Source organism: Heloderma suspectum, chromosome 2, assembly GCF_057233095.1.
Source record: "Heloderma suspectum isolate Gila_16-S chromosome 2, 16-S_ref, whole genome shotgun sequence".
Lineage (NCBI taxonomy): Eukaryota > Metazoa > Chordata > Lepidosauria > Squamata > Helodermatidae > Heloderma > Heloderma suspectum.
In genome coordinates, this window is record NC_139459.1 from 46,049,849 (window position 1) to 46,074,735 (window position 24,887).

The 24,887-nt window shown below is 40.1% G+C and overlaps 1 protein-coding gene across 3 annotated transcripts in view; it reads left to right on the top strand.

Annotated features, from left to right (window-relative positions):
* The window catches only part of HOMER1 (homer scaffold protein 1), a 104,105-nt gene that overhangs the window by 48,808 nt on the left and 30,410 nt on the right, over window positions 1-24,887 (top strand). For all 3 annotated transcript variants that reach the window (XM_084833396.1, XM_084833395.1, XM_084833394.1), the window contains one exon: window positions 3,970-4,109. In XM_084833396.1, the coding sequence (XP_084689522.1) occupies window positions 3,970-4,109 (140 nt within the window). The remainder of the gene's footprint in view (window positions 1-3,969; window positions 4,110-24,887) is intronic.

Here is a 24,887-nt window from a genome sequence, read left to right on the forward strand (position 1 = left end):
TCTCAGCAATTCTATCTGTCAGAATGGAGACAAAATGGTGACTTGTGTGGTGACTGAAGAATGTGAGTTTGTATAGCCATACTGGTATTCATAGTGGTACACTTCTTAATATTACTGTTGAGGAAGATTGTTAGATTCTTTCTCCTCTTGATCTTTGCATCTTACTGGTACATTAATTTAAATAGGCACTTGAAATGTTCTTATATGTGTCAGCCTTATGCACCCCCTTACCTGTACTACATAGAAGACTTCTGGCACTGCCAGCTTAAGAATAATTGTTTGAAAGCTTAAGCAAGCTATTAAATACGTACAGTGAATATCTCAAAATCATTGCTCCAGTTATTTTTCTTATTTATCTTCTAAGCACTTCAGTTCAATCTGTTCTGCAATACAAAATATACACACCTTCTATGACTGGTTTTCACATCACATCAGCAAATTGTGGGTTATTTAATCCATGATTCATGGGGATATGTGCTGCCTGTGAACCACTTCCAGTTTCTGTAAACAACGTCTGATCAGCCCCATTGGAGGTTGTGAGCATGATGTGCAAAGCTGGATCACTGGGTTGTTTAGGGGCTAAATAACCCAGCAATCCAGGTTTTCATGTCATGCTCACAATGTCTGATTGGGCCAATTGCAGGTTGTTTACAGAAAATGGAAGTGACGTGCATCCCAGCAAATTCTGAATTAATTAATTAACCCAAGGTTTGCCACCATTATGTTCAAACTGGCCAAATAAATTATGTGCTGATGTGCTAAAATGGAACAATCCCATTTTTCTTTGTCCAGGGACTCTTTAAAAAAAGATAGTGCAGTTAGCTTTTACTAAGAACATTCTAGTTGTTAGTTACAGGAGAAATACTGAAAATAACCATAGAATGTGTAGAATACTAATAAAGTAGTTGGAAAAAAAGTTATGATACCTAATCCTCTGACTTTAGTAATTATTTGCAATTGACCATGACAGAGGACTTGGTTCCTCCATCTAACTGGAATACAAAAACTAATCACTTGCTCTTCCCCATATACTGGTACTTTGATTCACGTGACCTCTCTGTTACTGAGTACCTTGGTGCACAAAGGGTTAGTAAGTTCATGCATTATTCAGGACAGTATGTAAACAAAAACTTCCCTAGGCCGGTCAGCCTGGATCACACCATTTTAAAGAGCGAGTGTCTCAAGCTATTTCTCAAGCAGGTCGCCTAAAGAAGCTCATATATTATGTCCTTGAATGGATAATCAAGTTATAGGGAACGTAGGAAACTTGGTAGCATGCTATTTGAATTGTAATGTTTCCTAACATTTAAGAGCTTTATTCTTCGTTATTTACTGTAAATATGATGTTAAATACCAGCTTGCAGAAGTGATCACCACTATGCAATCCTCTTTGAAAGCATTATGCTTGTTTGGGTCTACGCTCCCAATCTCTAAACATATTTCAGTTGTAATTTTTGGCTGAACATGTAGGACCCTCCACTAGTGAAGCACTGAATATCATATGAATTCTCAGGCATATATGTTGCGCCTTCCATTTGATTCAAACCTTGCCTTCATAGGTGATAAGGTTTATTAAATATGCTGCAACTGAACAGTAAAGAATTTTCCAGCTAATGTGATTTTTGTTCATGAGTTGATAGAGGTTGTTTTTATCACCCTTGGTTAAAAATAATTCTTGTGACAACCTGACACATAAAGAATTTAAGTCAATTAAACACACTGCATTCATTATGCAAACATATGGGCCCAAATGTGGGTTCCTATACTCATATGTAGTGCATTCCAGTACACATGTTTGGTTTTTAAGCTGATGTATAAAACCCCATTTCCAGTAAGTTGATACAGGAAGAATGATTTAAATCTATGCCTATTATATATCTTACATTTTTATATAACAAATGGAAACTACTCCTTAATCACTGGAATATGCAATCTTTTATATAAAACATTTGGGACTTTCTCACTTGCATGATACATGGAAGTATCAAAGTTGTTGGAGTATTTCCACAAAACACAAAACATAATTGCGCTGTGTATGTAGTCTTAATTACTGGAAAGTCTGAAAATGGGACTCTTTTTTGATGGGGGCATTTTAGCATTCGCAATTTTATTTAACTGTTACATTTCCAAATATAGCCAAGCTCACACATACAAAATAAATACATAAATATAATAAAATTAAAAAAAACAAGATAAATTTTAGGTATCTATAGACATACACATATGCAATAAAAATAAATATACTACAAAATCCAAATTCACATGAAATAACTCCTGGTCCAAATTATTAATAAAGGCTGAGCTCTGCTGACCAAATATTGGAAAGTTTGTCAGGGCAAAGCTGGCTTCGATACTATATTCTCTTGAAGGAGACAAGAGTTGTGAGGTCCTCACTCCATTGTATGGTTGATGAAAATGGGACTCTTGTATATCTCTATCTCCAAAAGAGCATTAGGGTGCAATCCTATACATGTTCAGAGAGGAAAAAGTCCTGCAACGCCCAGCATTCCCCAGCCAGACATTCTGGGAGTTGTAGGACTGTTTTCTGTCTAAACATGCATAGGATTGCTTCTTTAATGTATCCCAAGTTACATGAGGTACTTTCTTACTACCCGGACATTTGAAATTTGGAACATCCCAGATATCCTGTTAACTAGAGAAATCTGAACATTGGACATTTGTACATCTTTCTCTTGGGGTGGGTGCATGAAGTTTACCCAAAACATTAACTAGGAAGATGAAATTAGTATGCAGATAGCCCAAGGCACACTGATTATTAGTAAAGTCTGAAGCAGAGATAGTTTTACATTTGATCTCATGATGTACAATGTAGAAGCCAGCACTCCTGCACAGAACAGGACATGAGCTATCTCCTATAGAAGCATAAAATGAGAAGTGTCTAATGGGCCATCTTGTCCAGCTCCTTGTGGAAATAAGATCACCCATCCATGCATCTCCTATAGAACAATTTTTGTAATGTACCTCAAGGAGAGAGCAGGTAAACTGCCCAAGGATGCTTACAGAGCAAATATCTTGAGATTGTTGTTGTTCAGACATTCAGTCGTGTCCGACTCTTCGTGACCCCATGGACCATAGCACGCCAGGCCTTCCTGTCCTGCGCTCTCTCCCGGAGCGTGCTCAAGTTCATATTCATTGCATCGGTGATGCTATCTAGCCATCTCATCCTCTGCCGTCCCCTTCTCCTTTTGCCTTCAGTCTTTCCCAGCATCAGGGTCTTTTCCAGAGAGTTTTCTCTTCGCATTAGGTGGCCAAAATATTTGAGCTTCAGCTTCAGGATCTGTCCTTCCAATGAGCACTCAGGGTTGATTTCCTTTAGGATTGACTGATTTGACCTCCTTGCAGTCCAGTAAGCCAGGCCAAGGTGCTGCAAGTGAAGATGGAACAACTATATATTATTGCTGTGAGCTGCCTTGGTAGGGCTTCTGCCCTGAAAGGTGGCCAAGAATTTTTAAAAATAATACATATACTGTCTCTCGCTTCTGAAGTTGTTACCAGTTTCAATTGGGATACATGATTTAGTGATTCCACATATAGTAATTTGTCAGACCCTGTGAACAAGCAAAATCCAGGCAGAATTTTCCCAAATGTGACATTTATGTTAAAACAACAACAACAACACTGTATTCTGTTTATGACCTTCTCCACTACCACCCCAAATCAGGGCAGCAGGAAGGGAGAACATGGCGTGTGGCAGGAAGAGAGAGACATTCTCCCATGGTATGCTGATTGGATAGATAAGTGAGATGTGGAGAAGGGTGTGCATTGGTTGCACACCTCTAGTTGTCATTTGGTTTTCTAACCTAAATGTGCTAAAGCCCAGTAGGAGCATGTTGCCATTCCCCACCCCCCCTTGTACCTACTAAGTGTATGATAGCTGTAACATTTTATTTTAACTGTTGGGATTATATTGTGCAGAAAACTCAATGTGTAACCATGACTTTTTTTAAGGAATCTGCAGGTGAAATTCAATCTCCTCTTACACCTGAGAGCATTAATGGGACGGATGATGAAAGGACAACTCCAGAAGTGACGCAAAACTCAGAACCAAGGGCTGAACCAACCCAGAATGCACTGCCGTTTGCACATAGGTACAGATTCCATTCACAAGTCCTTATTAAGTAATACAGATGTACTTTATTGTTAAGGTGGCCACTTTTTTCCATTTGTTGGGGTTTAAACTTAAAAAAATGTTTCCTGTATTCCTGATCTGGGTGCTGGATATGGGGTTCCATACCACAGTTCATGCAAACTGTAACTGTTTTGTCTGAGACACGTTTACTACTTTTCTAGCCATAAAACAGGATTTTGAGTTGGGCTAGTTAAGTTGAAATGTATGTATGTTTGAATGCTGAATTGTGAATATGAATGCAGCTGGAGTAAGTGCAGTGATTTTGGTAGGTTGTAAATAAATTCTTGATTATTGCAAAATGACTGCTCTTATTTATATTACTGTAAATTGTGTGTTTTTGATAACAATTTAAAAGTTGGATGATTTGTCACTCAGGCTATCTGCAGATAATTTAATTATTTTTAATTAAGATAATTATTTTTCTGAAAATAAACAATTGTACTACTGGTTATATTTGTAGACTTCTATATTGGCAGTAACAGAAATCTGACTTTTAAAATCTGCTTTATGTATATTTCTATACAGTGTGGGGTGTGTGAGAGAGACAATCCTTTACAGTATTGTGCTATTTGACATTATAATCTTGAATTGGTCTTCCAGTATTGAGCCTTCTGCTGAAACTTAAGAATATTTATTTCCCGAATGTAATGTGAGGAGTCTTTTCTTTTACTAATTTAGTTGCAGTTAAATTGTAGGAAGAAGTTGTGATTTATTATGCAGAGTCAATAGTCTCCATCTACGATGGGTTATGTTGTAGTTCAGTGTGGATTTTTTTAATAGATAACCACGTAGTTACTGGCTCTTCTCCATGTAGAGAATGGTAGGGGCTCTGAAAATTTTTATGTGAAAGCAATGTTTCAGCGGTCAAGATAATATTTTTGCTACTATTTATGGATTTAAATACTTTGATAATGTTGTTCACAAAGAAATACTTTGGTTTCTATGATGAATATTGCACTATAATTTCAAACACAAGTCTGAAATCTGCAGATAAGAATATCTCTACATAGGACGCAAATGTTTCTGTTCCTTTCTGCCATTCCCATAATCTTGTCCAGTAACATGCATTTCAGACTTGCGACTTGTAATCAGAGCGTAATGATCTAGAGCAGCTGAAGAGCTGTGTGTGTCCTACATACACAGGTGCACACACCCTCTCCTTCTGTCCTCCTCTCCTCTGTTTTGGAATGTGGTGGTTGTCTACCTAATAAAATGAAAAATGGGCATGCTTTAAATTTCGTGAACTCTGCTATAATAACAAGGAATTTGAGCGTGTCCATTTTTATTGTGATAATTGCACACTCCTGAAATATGACAAATGCTATGAGAAGCATGTATGAAGCTATCGCATGTATGTAAATTCAGCCCCTTTCTGATTTCCTAAAGCCATGCTTTAGGTGTAAAGCAGAACAGAGTTGAAGAAATAAGACCATTGAGGGGTGCGATTCATATTGCAAGTGTTGATTGCTCCAAGGTCAGCAGACACATGGCAAATTGCACATGTTCCACAGTCCATTCATCTCTTCTGCGAAGAGCACAGCTGTCTGTCTCGGCTCGTTTGAAGCTCGGAGAGGCAGCTGGGATACTCTTCTAAAGAACGTAGCATAAGAATGGTCACAACATGACTTAGGTCAGTGGTCCATCTATTCTGACAGCAGTTCTCTTAGGGCCAAACTATGGTATTACGTTGCGTTAAATGTACAATTTAGCACTGTGTGATGCGTCTTCTTCTTTTAACTTTCAATAGCCGTGCGGGAGGGATGTGACCAGGACCACAGTGAGTGGGGAGGATTTTTATAACCTTTTACCTCCATGCTGCAATCCCAATGAAAGTCTTCCCCGAAACAAACACTAATAGCCAATTTGGTGGCAGTTTTATTTGGATGGTGGCATGCAGGGTAAAGGGCTTTAAAAACCTTCTGCCCTTGCTGTGATCACTATCCTGTTTGCCCTCATATATGCAGCTGCTCTTTAAAGGAAAACAAAAACAAAACCACACAACAGCGAACTACAGATTTAACGGGCCTTTAGTCTTGAGAAGGGGGTTAGCCTGCTGGGATCTCTTAACTGGAAATGTCAGGGGTTGAACCTGGGACTTAAGCAGGCATTGTAGTACCTGTACTACTGTACTACTGAGCTATGGCTCTCATGGTGTTGGATAGCATTATGGTGGTGTTGCAGGGAATATAGGCATTCCAGGGATGGGCAGGAGGAGTCAAAGCTATTTGTGAGCTCTTTCTCACTCTTTGCAAGACTGCTGCAGTTATTTCCTACAGGATAGGCTGTACATTTAAATAAATACATTCTTAGTAATATTACTGCTGCCCAGGAATGTGATGTTTTGAAATGGATAAGGGCTAAATTACAAGTCACACAGGAAATCCATGACTGATCTTCTTTAAAAAGCTTAAATGCAGCCACACCCCCATTAAGTTGGGAGAGTTAGGAGTGCTTAAAGCCCCCCCCATACCATTCCCTGATTAAAATCTCTGTACTGCCCCAAATTAATTATTAGCCCTTGGGCAGTGGGGAGACAAGTTCAGTATGAACACATAACTCTTTTCCCCCCAGAAGCCCTAATAGCATCTGGGGCGTGGGATTATTTGAGGGAAATGGCTAGCCACTCTCTCCTCCAGCACTGCTGCCCCGATCGGATTTGAGGTGGGTGACCTGCACAGCTGCATTTAGCTTTTTAAAACATGTTAGGAGATCAGATCATGGATCATCTGCATACTATACTGTCAGGTTTTTTTACTGTGTTATATTTTTCTTGAAATTGTTAGCTCATGTTTCACTGATTGTATAATAAATTTGGGTATTCAAGAATTGTGCAGAAAATAACATCTGCATGTGAACATTGTAAAGATTGTGCTTATGTTCCATTCCTAGGAGAGACTACAGCTAGGTATCTGTCCAGTCACTTTTCCTCCAGCATTGGTTCCAGATCCTGATGAAAACACAGGACTGGCACCTTGGCTGGGGAAAAGAGTTGCAGGAGGAAAGTAGCAAAATGGTATGGGGAGCTAAGCATTCCTCCCTCCGCCCACTGCTTCTCTCCTACAAAACAATGTCAGGAGCAGGGGATTTGCAGAAGAGAAGCAGTGGCTGAGGTTTCAAGATATGAGGCAGCAGGAGAATGTGCTGCTTAACCTAGATGGCCGTAAGAACTTCATTTCACTTTTTCCATTCCATCCTCATCTGTAATCAGAAAAAGGTATGATTGTGGAAAAGCAGATTATTAAAAGGGAGAATTGTTCACTTGGGAAAGAATACAGAAAGGTTGAACAAGATAGGAATATATAGAGAGGTAGCTGCATGGAATGTACTGAAGACTGGATTTTGATGAAATGAAGAGGCGTGAAAGTCTGAGGAGTTTGATTTGGTTTCTGAATGTCAGGAAAGAGTTTCACCAATTGTAGAGGTCTTTGGAACTTGCATGTGAGTAAGTAGGGTCAGGATTGCACTCGCCAAACCACCTTTTTCTTTGGCCTTTTATGGATCTTTTAGTCCCACATTTGGGTGGGTTTGTGGATCTAAGGCCTCCCCCCAAATGCTTCTTTTTTGCCCTCTACCATCGGGGTTCCAGCAGCAGAGCAATAGCAGCAGATCTTCTCAAGGCTGATCTCCTTTTCTGCTGGCGGCTCTCCCTCTACTTTGGTTCTGCTATATCTTTTGGCCCCTGGGACTTCATCCCAGGGACCATAGGGTTGCTGCCTTAAATTATAAAAAACATTTATGTAAACAATCTGATAAATGTAAAATGCACAATGTAGCATAATTGTGTCCAAACATAATCAAGATATATCAAAATTTTAAATGTTGAATTATATTCAAAATATTTCTGTGGGACTTGTAGACAGTAACATAAATATTTCATGTGTATTATATGGCAAAAAATTTACTTATTGTCGCATCTCCTGCCCACTTTGCTTTAAAAGTAAATGTTTTAATTGTGTTCTTTTTCTGATACTAAAACTGTGGCAAAAATGTCATATTTGTGCATAGGAAGACAGCTTTTCAAAACCCCCCACATGGAATGCAATGTAATGTCATTAAAAGTTTAAGTCTTTGCATGTGCATATTGCACTTTTTATTGTTGAAAGTTCATAGGATTTTGCTAGATAGCCAGCCAAATTTATAAATGGAATCTGATCTTGGATGTTTCTAAAATCAGCTTTTAAATTATGAATTGTTCTTCCTGCAAGAAAACTAGCACACTGGCTGAAAACAAGTGGAATCGGTTGCTTACTATCCTTTTTTAAAATGAGGATTGATAAGTAGATGGAAGACACCTTCTCGGAAATTTGGGATGTCCTTCTGAAAGTATTTGTCGTCAGTATCTGAAGATGTTGCAAAATACCTTTCATTATCATAAACCTGTGGTTATATGAATTTTGTTAAGACAATCTTACAATACAGTGACTTGGATCCAGCAAAAGCATCTCATGGATAGAAGGGCTCCCTCTGTCTACAGGAGGCTTTTGATCAAGCAGAGTGTTTCTGCTGCCTGAACAGGGGAGGAGGCTATCTTCACTAAGTCCCCTTCTCCCTGCAGTCTCCTATGTCCTCCAGAGGGTTGGGGGACCATCCAGAACAGAGGCAAAGTGGTGCTGGGGGCTGCAGAGGGAGGGGAAATTGGCAACCCCCTCCTTTTTCCACCAGCAGGAGCATTCTAAGTGGAACTCCACTCCTGACAGAATAAAACTTTGGATCCAACCCAGTATTTTAAGAAAACACGTTATACAGTAACAGAAATAGATTTATAGTATGTAATTGTGTGCCTATTAAAGTAATTGTTTGTTTTTCTGTACAAAGTTTTGGCATAACAATCTGATCTATTTCTTGCCTTCATGAGAAGGCTCCTTCAAATAATGGTTCTGTTTTCATTTTTCTTTGTATAGCAAACAATTTGATGATAATGCTGCATGTATATTCATTACTGTAACAACACATTTGCTACTATCATTAAAGAATGTATGTAGAAATTTACTTTTCTGTAGACTGGCTTGCATTTTATTGTATGTATTACTGTTGTACTTTGGAGTGTAGCAAGACATTTTAAATGAAAGGTTCAGCATAATCTGTTCTTTAAATCAAATTAGATCATATGCTTGAATTTGAATTCAAATGCATTCTTATATTTGCATTTGCAGTTTCTTGAGTGTGTAGTTTAACCTTGCTGTGAACAAATTATTAAATGGGGAAAATGTTTAAAGGCATTGGAGCACTGATAGAAAAAAGGAAACGACTTAAGCTGTTATTAATTTTTCTATAGCTTCACTTTTTTCCTTGGCTCCTCCTTCCATCAGTTCCATTCTTCTGTCACTTACTGGTTCAAGCTCCCCTTTCTCCTCTCATTGCTCTTGCTTCCATCAGCTACTGTAAGCCATATGTGAGCCTTCTGTATATACAGAAAGAGGCTCACACATGTGCACATGATCCTTTTTCACTCAGCTGTGCTATCTTGTCAACACTGCTTTTTCAGTTTACCCTAAACCTTGCTTTTCTCAGAGGAGACTGTCTCTGGACATTCCACGTTTCCTGTTTTCATTTTCAGTTATTAGAATGTTTATGGATATTCTAAGGTATCACACTCATTCAGTCAGCTGGTGCTAGACATTTCACCACCACCACCAAAATCCTTTAGTGAATAGTTTTGCAATCTAACCATATAAATAAGAGCAACATGTAAATAAGGTCTTAGTAGTATGGGAATAACTAGTACTGTAACATGACCATTGTTTCATTATGTGCCTAAAATTCCAACTTGGGTGGTATCAGGGCATTCTGCCTCTGTTCAAAAGCCAGTTATACAACAAATGAGCCCATTTTAAATTCTTGCTATTTTTTTTCTTCCTTTGCTTCATGCAAATGAAGCAAAAGTACTGTCATCTAGAAAAACGGTCCCCAACCTTTTTGGCACCAGGGACCGGTTTCATGGAAGACAATTTTTCCATGGACTGCGGGGGTCCATTTGTGTACATGTTCTTTACGGACACCATTTGTATCCCAGCAGCCAGAAGTCCGCCAGCAGCTGGACCCAGCCGGCAGCTCCGTGGACCTGGCCAGGGCTGGCGAGGATTCCGGGGGGGGGGGGCAGATCGCCTCCCTCCCCCCCGTGGACCCCCGCAGACCCAAGGTAAGGGGGTGTCTATGCTCACCTCCTGCTATACAGCCCGGTTCCTAACAGGCCACAGACCAGGACCGGTTTGCAGCCCAGGGGTTGGGGACCCCTGATCTAGAAGATATACAGGAAAGCAGCTTCTATATAAAATGTGCACAGTCCTCATTGGACTGATTTTGTTTTTATGTTATGGGGAAGGCATCCCAAGGGCATGGCTAGGTGTCCCAAAAGCAGCCCAGCTGCTTGAGAGAAAACCAAGCATGCAATTCTAGATTTAAGTAGAGGTTTTTTTTAGCTTCTGAATGAGGGAACTTTGGTATTGCTGGAGAAGGGGAAAAGGCTATTCTAGTAGCAAACAAAAAAGGAACTGTCACTAACCATAGGCAATATATAAAAATAATATAAAAGGGTAAACATCGCTAGAATATTTATTCCCAAATAAATGCAAAATAATGTTTATTTAAAACCAAATAATATATCTATACATCAACAGACAAAAACCATAAAGTATCCTGGAACCATTCATTCAAGGACTAGGGTTTAAAACAAATAGTTCTGTTAAACAAGGTGTTGACCCACATTCTTGAAAACTGTAATACAGCCACAAAGGGGCTTTAAATGAAAGCAGTACATAGAAGGTCCAAAAACCAATAGCAAAACACATTTTGAACACATGCTCTTCTTCAGTGGACAGCTCAGTGAAAATGTCAACCCAGTGTGCAGCCTCTGTAAAAAAGATGATGTCCATGTTAGGCATAATTAGAAAAGGAATTGAGAATAAAACTGTCAATATCATACTGCCCTTAAGCAAATCGATGGTGCAACCACACTTGGAATACTGTGTACTGTTCTTGTCATCACGCCTAAAAAAACATATTGTAGAGCTGGAAAAGGTACAGAAAAGGGCAACTAAATTGATCAAGAGGCTGGAGCATCTCCTCTATGAGAGAAGGTTACAACAGCTGGGATTGTTTAGCTTGGAAAAAAGGCGGATAAGGGGAGACATGATAGAAGTCTATAAAATGATGCATGGTGTGGAGAATGTGGATAGGGACACATTTTTCTCCCTCTCTCAAAAAACTAGAACCTGGGGTCATCCTATGAAGCTGATTGGTGGGGGATTCAGGACAGATAAAAGGAAGGACTTCACACAGCGCATAGTTAAATTATGGAATTCGCTACCACAGGGTGTAGTGATGGCTACAATTTGGATGGCTTTAAAAGGGGGTTGGACAAATTCCTGGAGGAAAAGGCTATCAGTGGCTAGTAGTCTTGATGGCTATGTGCTTCCTCCGGTATCAGAGACAGTGAGCCTATGTACACCAGTTGCTGGGGAACATGGGTGGGAGGGTGCTGTTGCACTCATGTCCTGCTTGTGAGTTCCAGGTTGACAGCTGGTTGGCCACTGTGTGAACAGAATGCTGGACTAGATGGACCCTTGGTCTGATCCAGCATGACTCTTCTTATGTTCTAACGTTCAGGGGCTCAAGCATACAAAGTAGTAATCTGACCTGTTCAAGGTTCAGTTCAAACTCAGGCTTGTGTACAGGTTACATAGCCTAAAGCACAGTTCTGTAATGTTTACTTGGAAGTAAGCCCTGTAATATTCAGTAGGATTTATTCCCATGTAAGTGTCTAGGATTGCAGCCTAAAGCAATAGTTCTTTTGCTTATTGAACTCACTATAAACTAGAATTTATGCTTCTTAAGAAACAGATTCCTAAACAATTCCCTGAATCTTGCTAATAGGTTTGGTATTGCCTTTCAAAGACAATGATTACAATTTATTACTAGCATTTCTCAATATAAATCTTCAGTTCTCACGAATTTGGATATCTAACAAACTTTGTTGAATTATGTAATCTTGCATTTTATAATTTTAACATGTTTTAATTCTTTTAAAGGAAAAACATTCTGGATATTTTAACCTTGCATAAGTTGTTGCTATAAGAAATAAGTCACAGCAGCAAGACATAAGCAATGGATTGGATCCAAATTTAGTCAAACTTTGGTCCCATTGAAATCAATGGAAGTTCATATGGCTTGAGTTGGTTCCGTTGAAATAAATGGGATTTAAGTTCAAGCAACTTAATCGGATCTAACCAATATTTGTAGTCATCCCATTATGACTTTGTTTACCTTAAAGGCATCCACTGGTAACTGCTGAATGTTACCATTCTTACCCAGATAGTTTTATCAGAGAAGAACTTTCTATAATGTAATCATACTTTCATATCTCCCCTTGTTAAGAATCAAATAAAAGTAGACGTGCACTATCTCAATACAGAGCTTTAACTGATCTTCACATTAAACATTCATTGTATTCAAATTTTGAAAGCAAGAATAATTACATGAAAGTGATACTTCTCAAGCATGATTATCAAAGGCTTATTAGCTTCATTTAGTCATTTTGCAGCATAATTGGACAAAATATTTATTTATGCTTAGTGCAATTGAAAGCTATTCTTCCTTGTTGCATCCAGAAACTGGTTCCATTATATAGTTTACACCCAGATTTATTTATTTATTTATCGTAAGGCACATTCACATTGCGTTACAATAAAAACATAAGAGCATAATAAATATGAAATATAAAATATAGACAGGAAGATCACAAACGTATGTCTAGGTTACAGATATAGTTTTTTGCCTCAGTTGTCACCTGACAATACACCTGCATGGATATGGATGTACTGCAGGCGGTATTGCCCCCAACAGTAACTGGCATTAGGCCCTGAAAAAAGACGTTCCAGGGGTGGGATGGACCATTAGGTCTGCTGGATCCGAGGCAACTTTGGCCCCAGGATTGCTCCCCTTATGCCAGCCTGGCAAAACGGCACCAGCCCCACACAAGAGGGGAGGTATCAGCAAGCTTGGGGAACCACCAACATTGGAGAAGTACCCAAAAAATGGTTAAACAGAGGAACTGCCCCAAAAACCACTCAATCAGGACGGAGAATGCTCAGTGGCCATGGAATGAACTAACTGTTGGCTGGGGGTGGGGGAGAAACAGAAAACTGGACAAGGGAAGGGGGAATGGAATAGAGTAAGTGGAAACCTGAGAAGGAATACTGGAACAGTTTGTTGTCGTTCCCTTGTAATAAAACTAGTGCCAGTCTAGCACCACAAACATGCTGTCCTTTCTCCCATAATGGAAGGAGAGAAAGCCTTATTATAGGGGCTCTTTCTGTTCCAAAAGGAATCAGGTTCTATATGCATTTTGCTGCTTGAAGAAGGTTTGCAAAGAGATACAATGAAAAAGATTCAGGAAACTGAAGTGGAGGGAAGGAAGTAGCCTTGTTCATTTTACCACTTTTTTTTTTTGCCTAGGGGTTACATAAATTCCTCCACAACAGATTGATACAGTAAGAGAGTGCAAATGATGTTGTACTTAAATAATTTCTTTAGAATTTCACATAATGTTATTGGCTAGCAGAAAGAGGAGTTATGACCTTTGTCTCTCTCGGTGTCAGAGTGTAACAGGTGTAACAGTATCTAACAGGTGTAAGTGCCTCTTGTGAAGCCACATTCAGTATAGTGCTAATAATAGCAGTAGACATGTCAGCTTCCAGGAAAGCTGTCATAATTTATACCCCAACGATCACTATACCAGATGCTTTATGAAAACTGAAAAGATATGGCTCTCTCCACAAACTTATACTTTAATAGTAGCTGTGATAACAGGCTGTAGTTTAAGGGAAAGGCCTACAAAGTAAGAGCTACCTACAGGAAGAAAGTAGATCATCTGTAACAAAGTTTTGAGCCCATGTTAGAGACAATATCACACAGATTAGATACCCCTCATATAATGTGCTGGGATGCTCAAACACCCCAGAATGTCTTAAGTTGTTGGTAAGCCTGTATGTTTACATTCTGCTCATAGTTGTATTTAAATATATCATGATCCAGATTCTATTCCTGATCACACTGATGCAGCTGATACCAAACTGCAACCATTTTCTTGCATAGTAGTATAGTACAAATGTAGCTCATTTGGAAATACTAGTTTTACAGTAGTTGAGAAAAGATTAGACACCTTGTGTTCTTTACCTAAAGACAGATAGCGGCTCATAGTATTGCAAATAAACTGTAATATAATTATTATATATTTTTCATTTGAGTAACTGTTTAGCTAGAAAATGTAGGAAAGATTTAAATTTAAAAGAAAGTTTCCAGCCACTTTTTACTGTTTAAAAAAAACCCTGAAGAGGTTTTGTTGTCTTCAGCTTGTAGAAAAGCAGTAAACAGAATAACTGAATTAGTGTAATCCAACTCTTAGCCAGGGTATGCAGTTAAAGAGGAAAGGTTGTAGGTTTTGGATAGGAAGGGTAATGTTACTTTTTATGGTGATTACTTGTATTGGTAGTGATGGGGAAAATGAAAATAAAATATTAAAAATAGCCCAGCTTGCTTCAAAAGCAAGTTGAAAAACAAACTGTTAACTCTTGGTAAATGTACAACGCAGAGGTAGGAACGCAACTCTGGTATCGCCTTGGTAGTATATTACTGTATAGATCATATCTGAACCTCTCCAGAGTTCCCCAGTTATCTAATAGTATAACAGAGCAATCCTATGGTCCCTGGAGAGTGTCCCAGGGATCATAGATCATAGAGTTGTAAGGGGCCTACACGACCATCGAGTCCAACCCCCTGCTCAATACAGGACGTCTGATTCCCAGGCAGTCTCCCATCTAAGTACTAACCAGGTTTGACCCTGCTTAGCTTCTGAGATCAGATGAGATCAGGCAGGACTGCAAGATTGGATCATTCCTCACCCTCATTCCCACAGCTGCTGTGGAACGCACCACAGTGACTGCTCTTCCAAGGTTGCAGTAGTGATGTAGGAATAGCTCAGAGAGAGGAAAGAGGAGGTAGGACGGTGGGTGGGGAGGGAGGGAGGAGGAGGAGAGGCCAGGCGCCACATCGTGCTCACAGTAAGATAACTTGGCTAAATGAGCCAAGAGGCTTGTCTAGCTGAAAACGTAAAAAAAAAAAAAAGAGGAATGGGAGGTATTTCCGCCTCTGTCCTCCTCCCATGCTGCCTGGCTCCTGCTGGCAGGGCATAGGATAGACTGAGGGCTACACTGTTAGCCAAGTAACCACAAAGGCAATTGTGCAGTACCACCCACAAACTACAGCAAAGCTGTCATCTGTGCAAAAATTCTTTGAAATTCGTTGACATTCCTTTTTGGAAGAGAGCTATGCTTCTTCTTTCCAAGTTGAATTGGATCAGAGAGCAAGTCTCTTGAATCACTTGCCTTACAAAATCCTATATCACGTTGTCTCCAATTCTGTTAATGGGGAAGAATAATTCCAAAATGCTATGTTGGTGTCCCATTCATTTTCATACCCCACTGCTTCTGAACTTTGCTGCTTTATAAGGAGATTTTTAAAATATGTACTGGGCAAAGATTTGGGCGCATTATCTCCATGACACACAGAAATGCAAATAAAATTTTAAGGGTGAATTTAGATGAGAAGAGAAGAACACACATACTGACAGTCCTTAACATGTATCTTATAGATAAACTAGCTGCATGTTTTGAAAAACTGTTAATGATTTGTCCCTGGCATTTCAGAAAGGGGATGTATGCAAGGTTGGCATCTTAACCATATTAGAACATATTTTTCAGGCAAGGCAGGAACCTAAAATGCTACAACAGTTTGTCCTTCCATCTTCTTGGTTCCAATAGCATGTCAAATAATCACAATTAACAAAAGTAATATATTCCTATTACCTTGTTGATTTTGGTGTCATTTTATATTTGACTGAAATCTGTTGTGTTCAGTTAGTTTTCTTAGTAAATTTAGATTATTACCCTTTTAGGCTGCATTGGATATATGGGCTGAGCCATTTGAAATAAATTCAGTTTTAGGTGACAGAAATACGGTTATCTCTGTAGTCATACCATAAATAAAGGCATTCTTCCTAAATGTCTTCCCCTATTTTTTGTAGCCAAATATGCAATTCAGCATAGGCAGCTATGATGCACTCATGCCCCTGTACATATGCATGCAGGTATGCCTCAGCCGAGTGATCCATCCACCCCCTTTATTGAGGTGGATGGATTGGTTGAGCAGGGTCTATTCATGGACAAATGTTCATTTGTAGATTTTGGTTTATACAAAGTGTTCTAAGCACAGTGAGAGAGTCATACCTGTCTGAAACTTGCTTCTGCATGCCAAAGCCAAAAAGGATCCCATGGATAATAAGCATTAGCCCATTGGCAGTTAGCTCAAGAAATAAAAGAACATGTATCACACTGGTGCTACTGCAAAATGTGGCTTACATGCAACCCAGGAAAAAGAGATGTTCTTTAATAGAATTATATTTATATAAAATTTCACACACATGTACATATTAGGCTAAAAAATTACTCTTGTCTGTCCCAGCATCTCTTAAGCTCTCTGTCTGGACTGTTGTGATTAACTAGAATATGAAAGCGAGGAGGAGCTGAGGAACCTTCTGACGAAGGTGAAAGAAGAAAGTGCAAAAGCTGGGTTGCAGTTAAACATTAAAAAAAAAACAAGATTATGGCAACCAGCTTGATTGATAACTAGCAAATAGAGGGAGAAAGCGTGGAGGCAGTGACAGACTTTGTCTTTCTAGGCACAAAGATTACTGCAGACACTGACTGCAGCCAGGAAATCAGAAGATGTTTACTTCTTGGGAGGAGAGCAATGACAAATCTTGATAAAATAGTTAAGAGCAGAGACATCACACTGACAACAAAGGCCCGCATAGTTAAAGCAATGGTATTCCCATAGTAACCTATGGCTGCGGGAGCTGGAAGGCTGAGCGAAGGAAGATAGATGCTTTTGAACTGTGGTGTTGGAGGGAAATTCTGAGAGTGCCTTGGACTGCAAGAAGATCAAACCAGTCCATACTCCAGGAAATCAAGCCAGACTGCTCACTTGAGGGAATGATCTTAAAGGCCAAACTAAAGTACCTTGGCCACATAATGAGAAGACAGGATATCCTGGAGAAGATGCTGATGCTAGGGAAAGTGGAAGGCAAAAGGAAGAGGGGCCGAACAAGGGCAAAATGGATGGATGATATTCTGGAGGTGATGGACTTGACCTTGGGAGAGCTGGGGGTGGCGACAGCCAACAGGAAGCTCTGGCGTGGGCTGGTCCATGAAGTCACGAAGAGTCGGAAGTGACTGAACAAATAAACAACAACAACAAGATATAGTCAGGAAGTGTGAACTCAGAAATAGAATAATGTTCATACAGATTTTATCTTTTGCAAGAAAAAGGAACCAGACAGAAAAAGGAACCAGACCATACATGTAGGAGGCAGGCTTGGGCCAAGAAGGAAGGTGAAGTAGGTAGGGAGCTGAGGAGTAGAAACACCAATAAAAGAGGATAGGATAACGGGGGGAAATTACACAGGGCCTGTATTTTACATATTTTATTCACTTTTACCCCATCTCTAAGAACATAAGAAGAGTCATGTTGGATCAGACCAAGGATCCATCTAGTCCAGCATTGTGTTCACACAGTGGCCAACCAGCTGTCAATGGGAAACCCACAAGCAGGACATGAGTGCAACAGCACCCTCCTGCCCATGTTCTCCAGCAACTGGTATGCATAGGCATACTGCCTCTCTGTTTGGTAGGCCTATGAAACAGCTTACAGCAATAAACACAACTATTCTGTTTTAATAATAGTCTAGTTTTGAGCAATTGGTTTTAATCTAAAAACATTTCAAGGTGAGATGCAATGCTATTCGCAGTAACTGCTCAGAATGAGAGCTTCGAAAAGGAAGTGGACCCTAGAGCTCTGTTAAAAGGAATTGCTGGAGGCTTAGGGAAGCGTGGAATAGAAGCAGGGCACCCCCAAGTGTCAGCTCAAGATTTAAAACGCTGGGGATCACCTTGCTAAGGGGGCAATCTTGAACCCTTTTCCCCAGTTGTCACTAACAGCTGTCAAATCAGCCTATATGCAGTCTCCTCTTGGCAATTACCTTGTATGTTTCATACTGCACTTTGTTCCCTTTGACAGCTGAAACATACAAGGCAATAGACAAGGCAAGGCTATATATTTCTGACAGCTGCAAGTGCACACTTGCGCAACTGTGAAACGCCAACAAAAATAATAAAAAAGGTATTTGTGCAGATTCTTGGGGCTGGAAAAAATAAACATATATGTCAGCCCCATTTGCGCAAATGTCGGGACTTGGGGGGAAAAGGGTTGGTTGGCGAAGAAATGACAGCTCTTCGAAAGTGCTGTTTGGGCATCAGTGGAGGGGCTGTCACTACAGTATGTGCAGGGTTGCTTGGGAAGAACAGCAGGGTTTTTTTCGCTCTTGCCGAGGGCTCACTGCCCAGTCACCACAACCCATGATGGGTTGGTTCTGCTGGGTTTGGATGACACGCCAACCCATTGTGGGTTAAACAATCCCAAGACTAAGCCATGGGTTGTCAAGGTGGCTTGTTGGCCAAAAATAAGCCCCTATGGGAAGCAGTCCATGTTTGGACAACACAACAACCCACTATGGCTTGTTTCAAATCCAGTGCGAACCCAGTCTAGAGTGCATTGCAATAACTTGAGGTTATCAATGCATGGATTGCTATGGCCTGACTATCCCTATACAGCTATGGCTGCAGGTGGCGTACCAAGTGAAGCTAGTCAAAAGCTTATCTATTTAAAAGTAAACTGTAAAAGGCAGCAAAAGAACAAGAACAGACTAAAATTACCTTCTGAAGGCTGGTTGAACTCATTCCCAAAAGAGACCAGTGAGTTGGCCCACAGACAGGGGCTACTGTAAGCTATTGGCAGAATGTGGGGAGAAAGGCAAGAGGGTGGGCAGGCTGGCAGTGAAAAGAGGTCAGAGAATCTGAATGACTAAAAAAAGCAGAGTAGATTTGGTAGCAAGATGAAAAGCAGGGACCGGAGGAGAGGATGGATAGAGGAGCCATATATCTGAAGGGAAAACGAGTGGAGGTGCAGTGAAGTTGTATGAAACAGAGGTTTATCCAAGATTGGGCAAAAGTTTCACACAGGGTCACCCAAAGGACCTTTGGAGCCTGGGGAACTATGGAACAGCAATGCCAGTAAGGGGATGATGGAGGAGGTGTGTGTGAATTCTGGTTTTTGGGTGGATTCTGATTTCCTGCCTCTTCCCACTACTTCTCCCTACACTCTCTGGAGTGTTGGCAGAAAACGTCCTGAACAGCGTGGATTGTGACGCTGGGCTGTGTACTGCACTGGGAAGAGGGATTGCCAAAAATCAAGTGGGGATAGCTTGCATGAGGGTGGCTCCACTCAGTTTTGTAGCAATGCCACATGTGCACCACAACCTCTATGCCATGGCCCACACTGTTCAGAAGGTTCTTCCAACCCTCAATGGAGGTTTTTTGGGGAGGCACAGATGGCTACAGTGAGTTGGAGGGGCAGGGAAACCTCGTTGCACAAGTGGCTTTCTGTTCTTACAACTTTCGACTTTTGATTTGGGCCTGCAGGTCTCTGATATAGTAATAAACCAACATTTTAAAAATTGAAAGATGAAAGCTATAGGAAAGGTTTATGTAGAGAATCCACAAATCTTTTTGATTGGGAACTGAGATGGATGGTTCTCTATATACTTTAGGGATCAGACTGAAGGACCCAAGGCAAAATGGGGAAATATAATAATTACATTATTTTCTGGGTTGTGCCCTCACCCATTTTGATTTTCAATGTGAAAGTAGTGTTTCTGAGGGGTGAAAACTTTTCCCTCAAACAAATATCCCCTACTGCTAAGATTGTTTGCTTTCCCCACACTTGTTCACTGATCTTGATCCTGCAATCTGCTTTTGTTTCTGCCCATTTTTTCCTTGGTTAGGAAAGTGATCTCAGCTAATCAGGGATCACATGTTGAATGTGATGAGATCATGATGCTATAGGATTACGTCACCAAGAACAAAGAAAGCTGATTTAGATTAAGGGAAATATTTCCTGGACTGGTCACATCGGTGAACTTGGACAATAACGAACACAAGGGCAGTCAAAAGTTTGTTTGGGGCAATGCTTCTTGAACAGGTGAACAGTTTTCTCCTTTTCTTAGAGATGCCTGAATAATTGCTTAAAAGGGAAGGGGGTACCTTTCAATGCTGACAAATGTATTGATCAAAATCATGCCCCTTCCCTTTGGTTCAGTCATACTATTTCCCCAACCCATACTGATTAATGGAGTAATACAGACATTTATATCCTGCCCTTCTGGTGCACCACTTGGCCTGACTAACAACAATTAAAACAATTACAGTTTTGCCATAACAGAGGGGGCCAACTGAGCCACCTAGGTGAAAGAATTCCACAATTTAGGCCCTTCCCCATCAGCCAAACCTCCACTATAATCTTTAATCTTAATATGGGTTTCTACCTGAAAGAGTTACCTTCCTAATACACATTATCCTTGCTTGGCTTTTGGGAAAACCCAAGGCCATGTCTTGGGAGACATTTTGTAGCTGAGTACTGATATTGAATACATGCACATTATATAATTTATGAAGGTCACACATATGTATGCATTTGTGACATTTCAGTTTAAAATACATCAAAACAGAGACCCAGTCCTTTCCAGGTTGTTGATAACATGTATTTTAAAGGGACAAAGATGGTTTGTGTGCATATGTGCTCTTTATAACTGATGACTGTAAAAAGAGTTCACATTGCCCAGAGTCAAAAGGTAATATGATGTAGGGAATATCTCATAGCATACCGGTCCATTACACATAAGTTACACAATACCTTATAATAAATTAAAAAATAAAAATAAAAGCTTATCCATGAGCCTTTTTCACACAAAATGAGTCTAATTACAGATGAGCAGTTCAGACCATCACTGAGGACATATTTGTGTGGATAATGGAACCTGGTGACAGGTGTCCACAGGTAGCACCAACAATAATTTCCACACAGAGGCTAAAAAAAAGTACTGCCATCATCACAGTAAGTTCTGGCACCTTTATCTCAGTAGGCCAAGTTTGTACACTGTTCCACAATGTGAGCAGATGCCTAGAGGTCATTGCCTCTTTTTAAAAAAAACACCTGATTCTGTGTTTAGAAAAGTCCTGTGTGAATGAATACTCCCAGCCTCTCAAACAGCTTTGTTGGTACTTGCCCTTCCCACAGGACATTATTTCAAAGAAGGAGGGATGAATGGGTTGTCAAAACATAAGACACCTCAGATGACAGCATAGGACAAATTCATTCCACAATTAACCAAAATAGATTAAGGCATCTTCCTTAGCAAAAGATCATACGTGGCCTTTCTTAAATGTGTCCAGGAATGTTATATGCAAAGGGTTCTAGGGTTCCATGTTTCAGATTTTTTGGGTCTCTAGCATAAATGTACTAACAGCTTAAATGTGGATCTTGCACAAGCATTTATACTCACATTTTTGTGTTAATTGAACTTGCATGGTGACCTACTTCCCTCCTTTTTGCTTAAACTAGTGAAACTCTTTAAATTTCATCTCATAAGATCCTTTATTCCTTGGTCTTCCTCTTGTTCCATGTTGCTGGAATGTGTATTCTTTCTGGTGTTTGTTTTGCTAGAGACAATTGATACTGTACAAATAATTGAAATGATACTACAAAAATAAACATAACATTTTTAGTTTGCATATCATGATAGTAGGATTGTATCTTCTAGTTCGGATGTAAGCTAAACCATAGTTTAGCACTACATGAACAAACCTTGAAGAGCCTTGAGCTTGTGCACAGTTCTTCCTACCCCTCTCCTCCTCTGGTGTGGCTGCAAGGAGAAGATTGGAAACATCTGCTTTCTGGTTTAAACTAACTGGAGTTTATTGTTAAGTCTGAACTGGGAACTCTGTTTAGATTAAACCTGGTTTGTTGAAATAAGCCACATTCAAAAACCATAGTTTCATCCTTCCTTGTTTCAATAAGCCATAGTTTAAAGCAGGGGTACAAAAAGTACAAGCTGCAGGGAGTGCAGTTCTCTGCTCCCCCTACACCAGGGCTGGCAGCCACGAAGACCTCCAGCACCTGCCACTGCCCCAAAAAAGGGGGAAGGAAAAAATGCTCTAGGAACAGGCTGTATGGATGCCATAGAAACCTCATTTCTAGAGTGTCCTAGGAAGTAGTGCTCAAAGGTTCCTGCCTGCTTCTGGAGGCACTATGGTTCCTTCTATTGCAGGAACCATAGAGCCCATTCCTAGAGTGTTTTTCCCCTTTTTTCAGAGGAAGGGAAGGGTTAAAGCTGTGAGTGGAAGTGAGTGAGGGGAGTAGTTTTTGTGAGGGGGACATAGAGGCCTATTCACATACCACTAAATAATTCTGATTATGCACATCTTTCCAACGGTTAAGAAAGAATATTCAGGGCCTAACTGTTTTTAGTCAGATTGCTCCCTTGCAGATTTATGTAGGGAGGAGTATACTGCAACAGATCCACTGGCTCAAATACTATAGAAACTGTGTATTTAGCAGAGTTGTAGTGCAGGAACATAAGAAGCTACCTTATGCCTAGCCAGATAATTGGTCCATCCAGCTCAGTTTGTTGCCGCTGACTGGCCATGGCTGTCCAGGGTTTGGACAGGAGTCTTTCCCAGTCCTACCTCGGAGGTGCCAGCGACTGAACCTGGAACCTTCTGCATGCAAAGCATGTGCTCTGCCACTGAGCCACAGCCCTTCCCCAAAGTATTCTCCTGAGTACCATTTGGCTGTTGGTGCATGTTCCAAGCCATGCGTTGGTCAAGACATCAGGGGTCCTGGCAGCTCTGTATTGCATCTCCCAGTCTTCCTGCTGCCCTTATCAATTTAGTGCTTAAGCTAAAAATAGTCCCGGTTTGTGTGACAGGATCTCACATATTGGCACAGTACCTTCCTCAAGACCTAAATGGGAGGGCAATGCATGCGCGAGAAGTCCAAGTGTGTCCAGCACTGCAGAATTGCTGATACGTTCTTGGTGAAGCTAGACTTAAAGAACAGATATTTCATGGAACATGCATCTATCTTTTCCCCACCTATATAAAATGTAATTTTATTTTCTTTATTAATTCCTGTGAAGCAACTTAAATTATTAATTTTGTTGCAAAGTGAAACAATTTCCCTTGACAAGTGGTCTATAAACATTAATTTTATTTCTCAAGTAGGCTATTGTGTATAATAAAAGTGGGAAAAGGAGGTGAAATCTCCTCTTCTGTTATATATTGTGGGGGAGGCTTGAACACCTGTCTGGCTTAGTGCACTCTCACGTAAATCAATGAACCATGTAAGAAGAAGAGTAATGGGACTAAACCTGAGATCATAATGTTGTAAATCTGGCTGTAGACAGCTCTGCTGATTTTCATCAATCCATATGAAATAATACAATTGTATAGAATAATACAATGATGCAATACAATTGTCTACAGTAGTATACCAAATATAATATTGAATTAAGTGCCCTAAACCTCAGAATATTTCACCAGTGAAAATTCCATAGGAGCAAATAGGACATCTGTAAGCAAAATATTTTTAAGAATCATTACATGACTAAAATAGGTGAAGTTTGTATATTTCATTTTTTTAAAACGATAGGTGCAGGAATGTTATATCTAAATCAGCAATACTGGTTGAATACAGTGGCTGGGATCGAGAGAGCAGGAAGGCCCAGGGCTTGGGCATGTACAGTGGGATTCTTGGGCAGTATCCAATGCTGCCGCTCCACTTATGCCTATGCCGTAGTGCTAGGGCAAGCAACCTCTAGCACAGCACCAATAGCATATACTGGAGTGATGGTTTTTCTGGGGAAACCCATCACTCCAGCTTACGCTGTTGGCGTTGTGCTGGAGGTTGCTTGTACTGCCCCTTGACTTATTTCTTGGAACAGCAGTCCCTCCAGGCCAGATTATAAACTCCTTCTGAAAGTCCCTTCACTTTCAGCATGCAGCATGGAAGGTGGTTGTTTGAGAAACACAGTACTCAAGTCCCCTCAGCCATGCAAAACTACTTGAAGAGTTCTTTGAATCACAATGCATGGGACTAATTTCCAAGTACACGCACATAGGATTCAGTTGAAATAGATTCTTCATAATTCATCACTTTATATAGCTTCCCAGTATAACTGAGAGAAGTCTCAAATCAGAAGAATCTTTTTAGCTGAGTTCAGTCTGTGCAATTGTGATGAGAACAAAGGTATATAAAGTATTTCCCATGAAAATAAATCAGGAAACTGCCAATAAGTTCAACAGGGTCCACAGTGCTACTCCCAAGTTAAAGTTTTTGAGAGTACTTCAAGAAGGTCTTGCTTAAAATGTTTGGATGGTAGCCATGGTGCAGAGTGTTGTCCATGTTGTTTCATTGTTCCTGCTCATGATACAGAGGGCTAGTAACTAAGCAAATATGATAGTGATTAATATAATAAAATGAATGCTTTTTATTGGTTACCTGTTATTAAACCTAGTTATACTGGCAAAGTAATGATGGACATTTTCATAATTTATTACTAATACGTTTTATCACATATTATTATATCCTGGGAGCATTTGCACGTAATCATAGTTCAGTGCTGTGTGCATGAACAGAAAGGAGCGCCCCCCTTCCTCTGATGCAACGGAAGGAGGACTAAACCAGAATTCAGTTTCACATCAGCAGATTCCTGACTTGTCGTTACATGTCA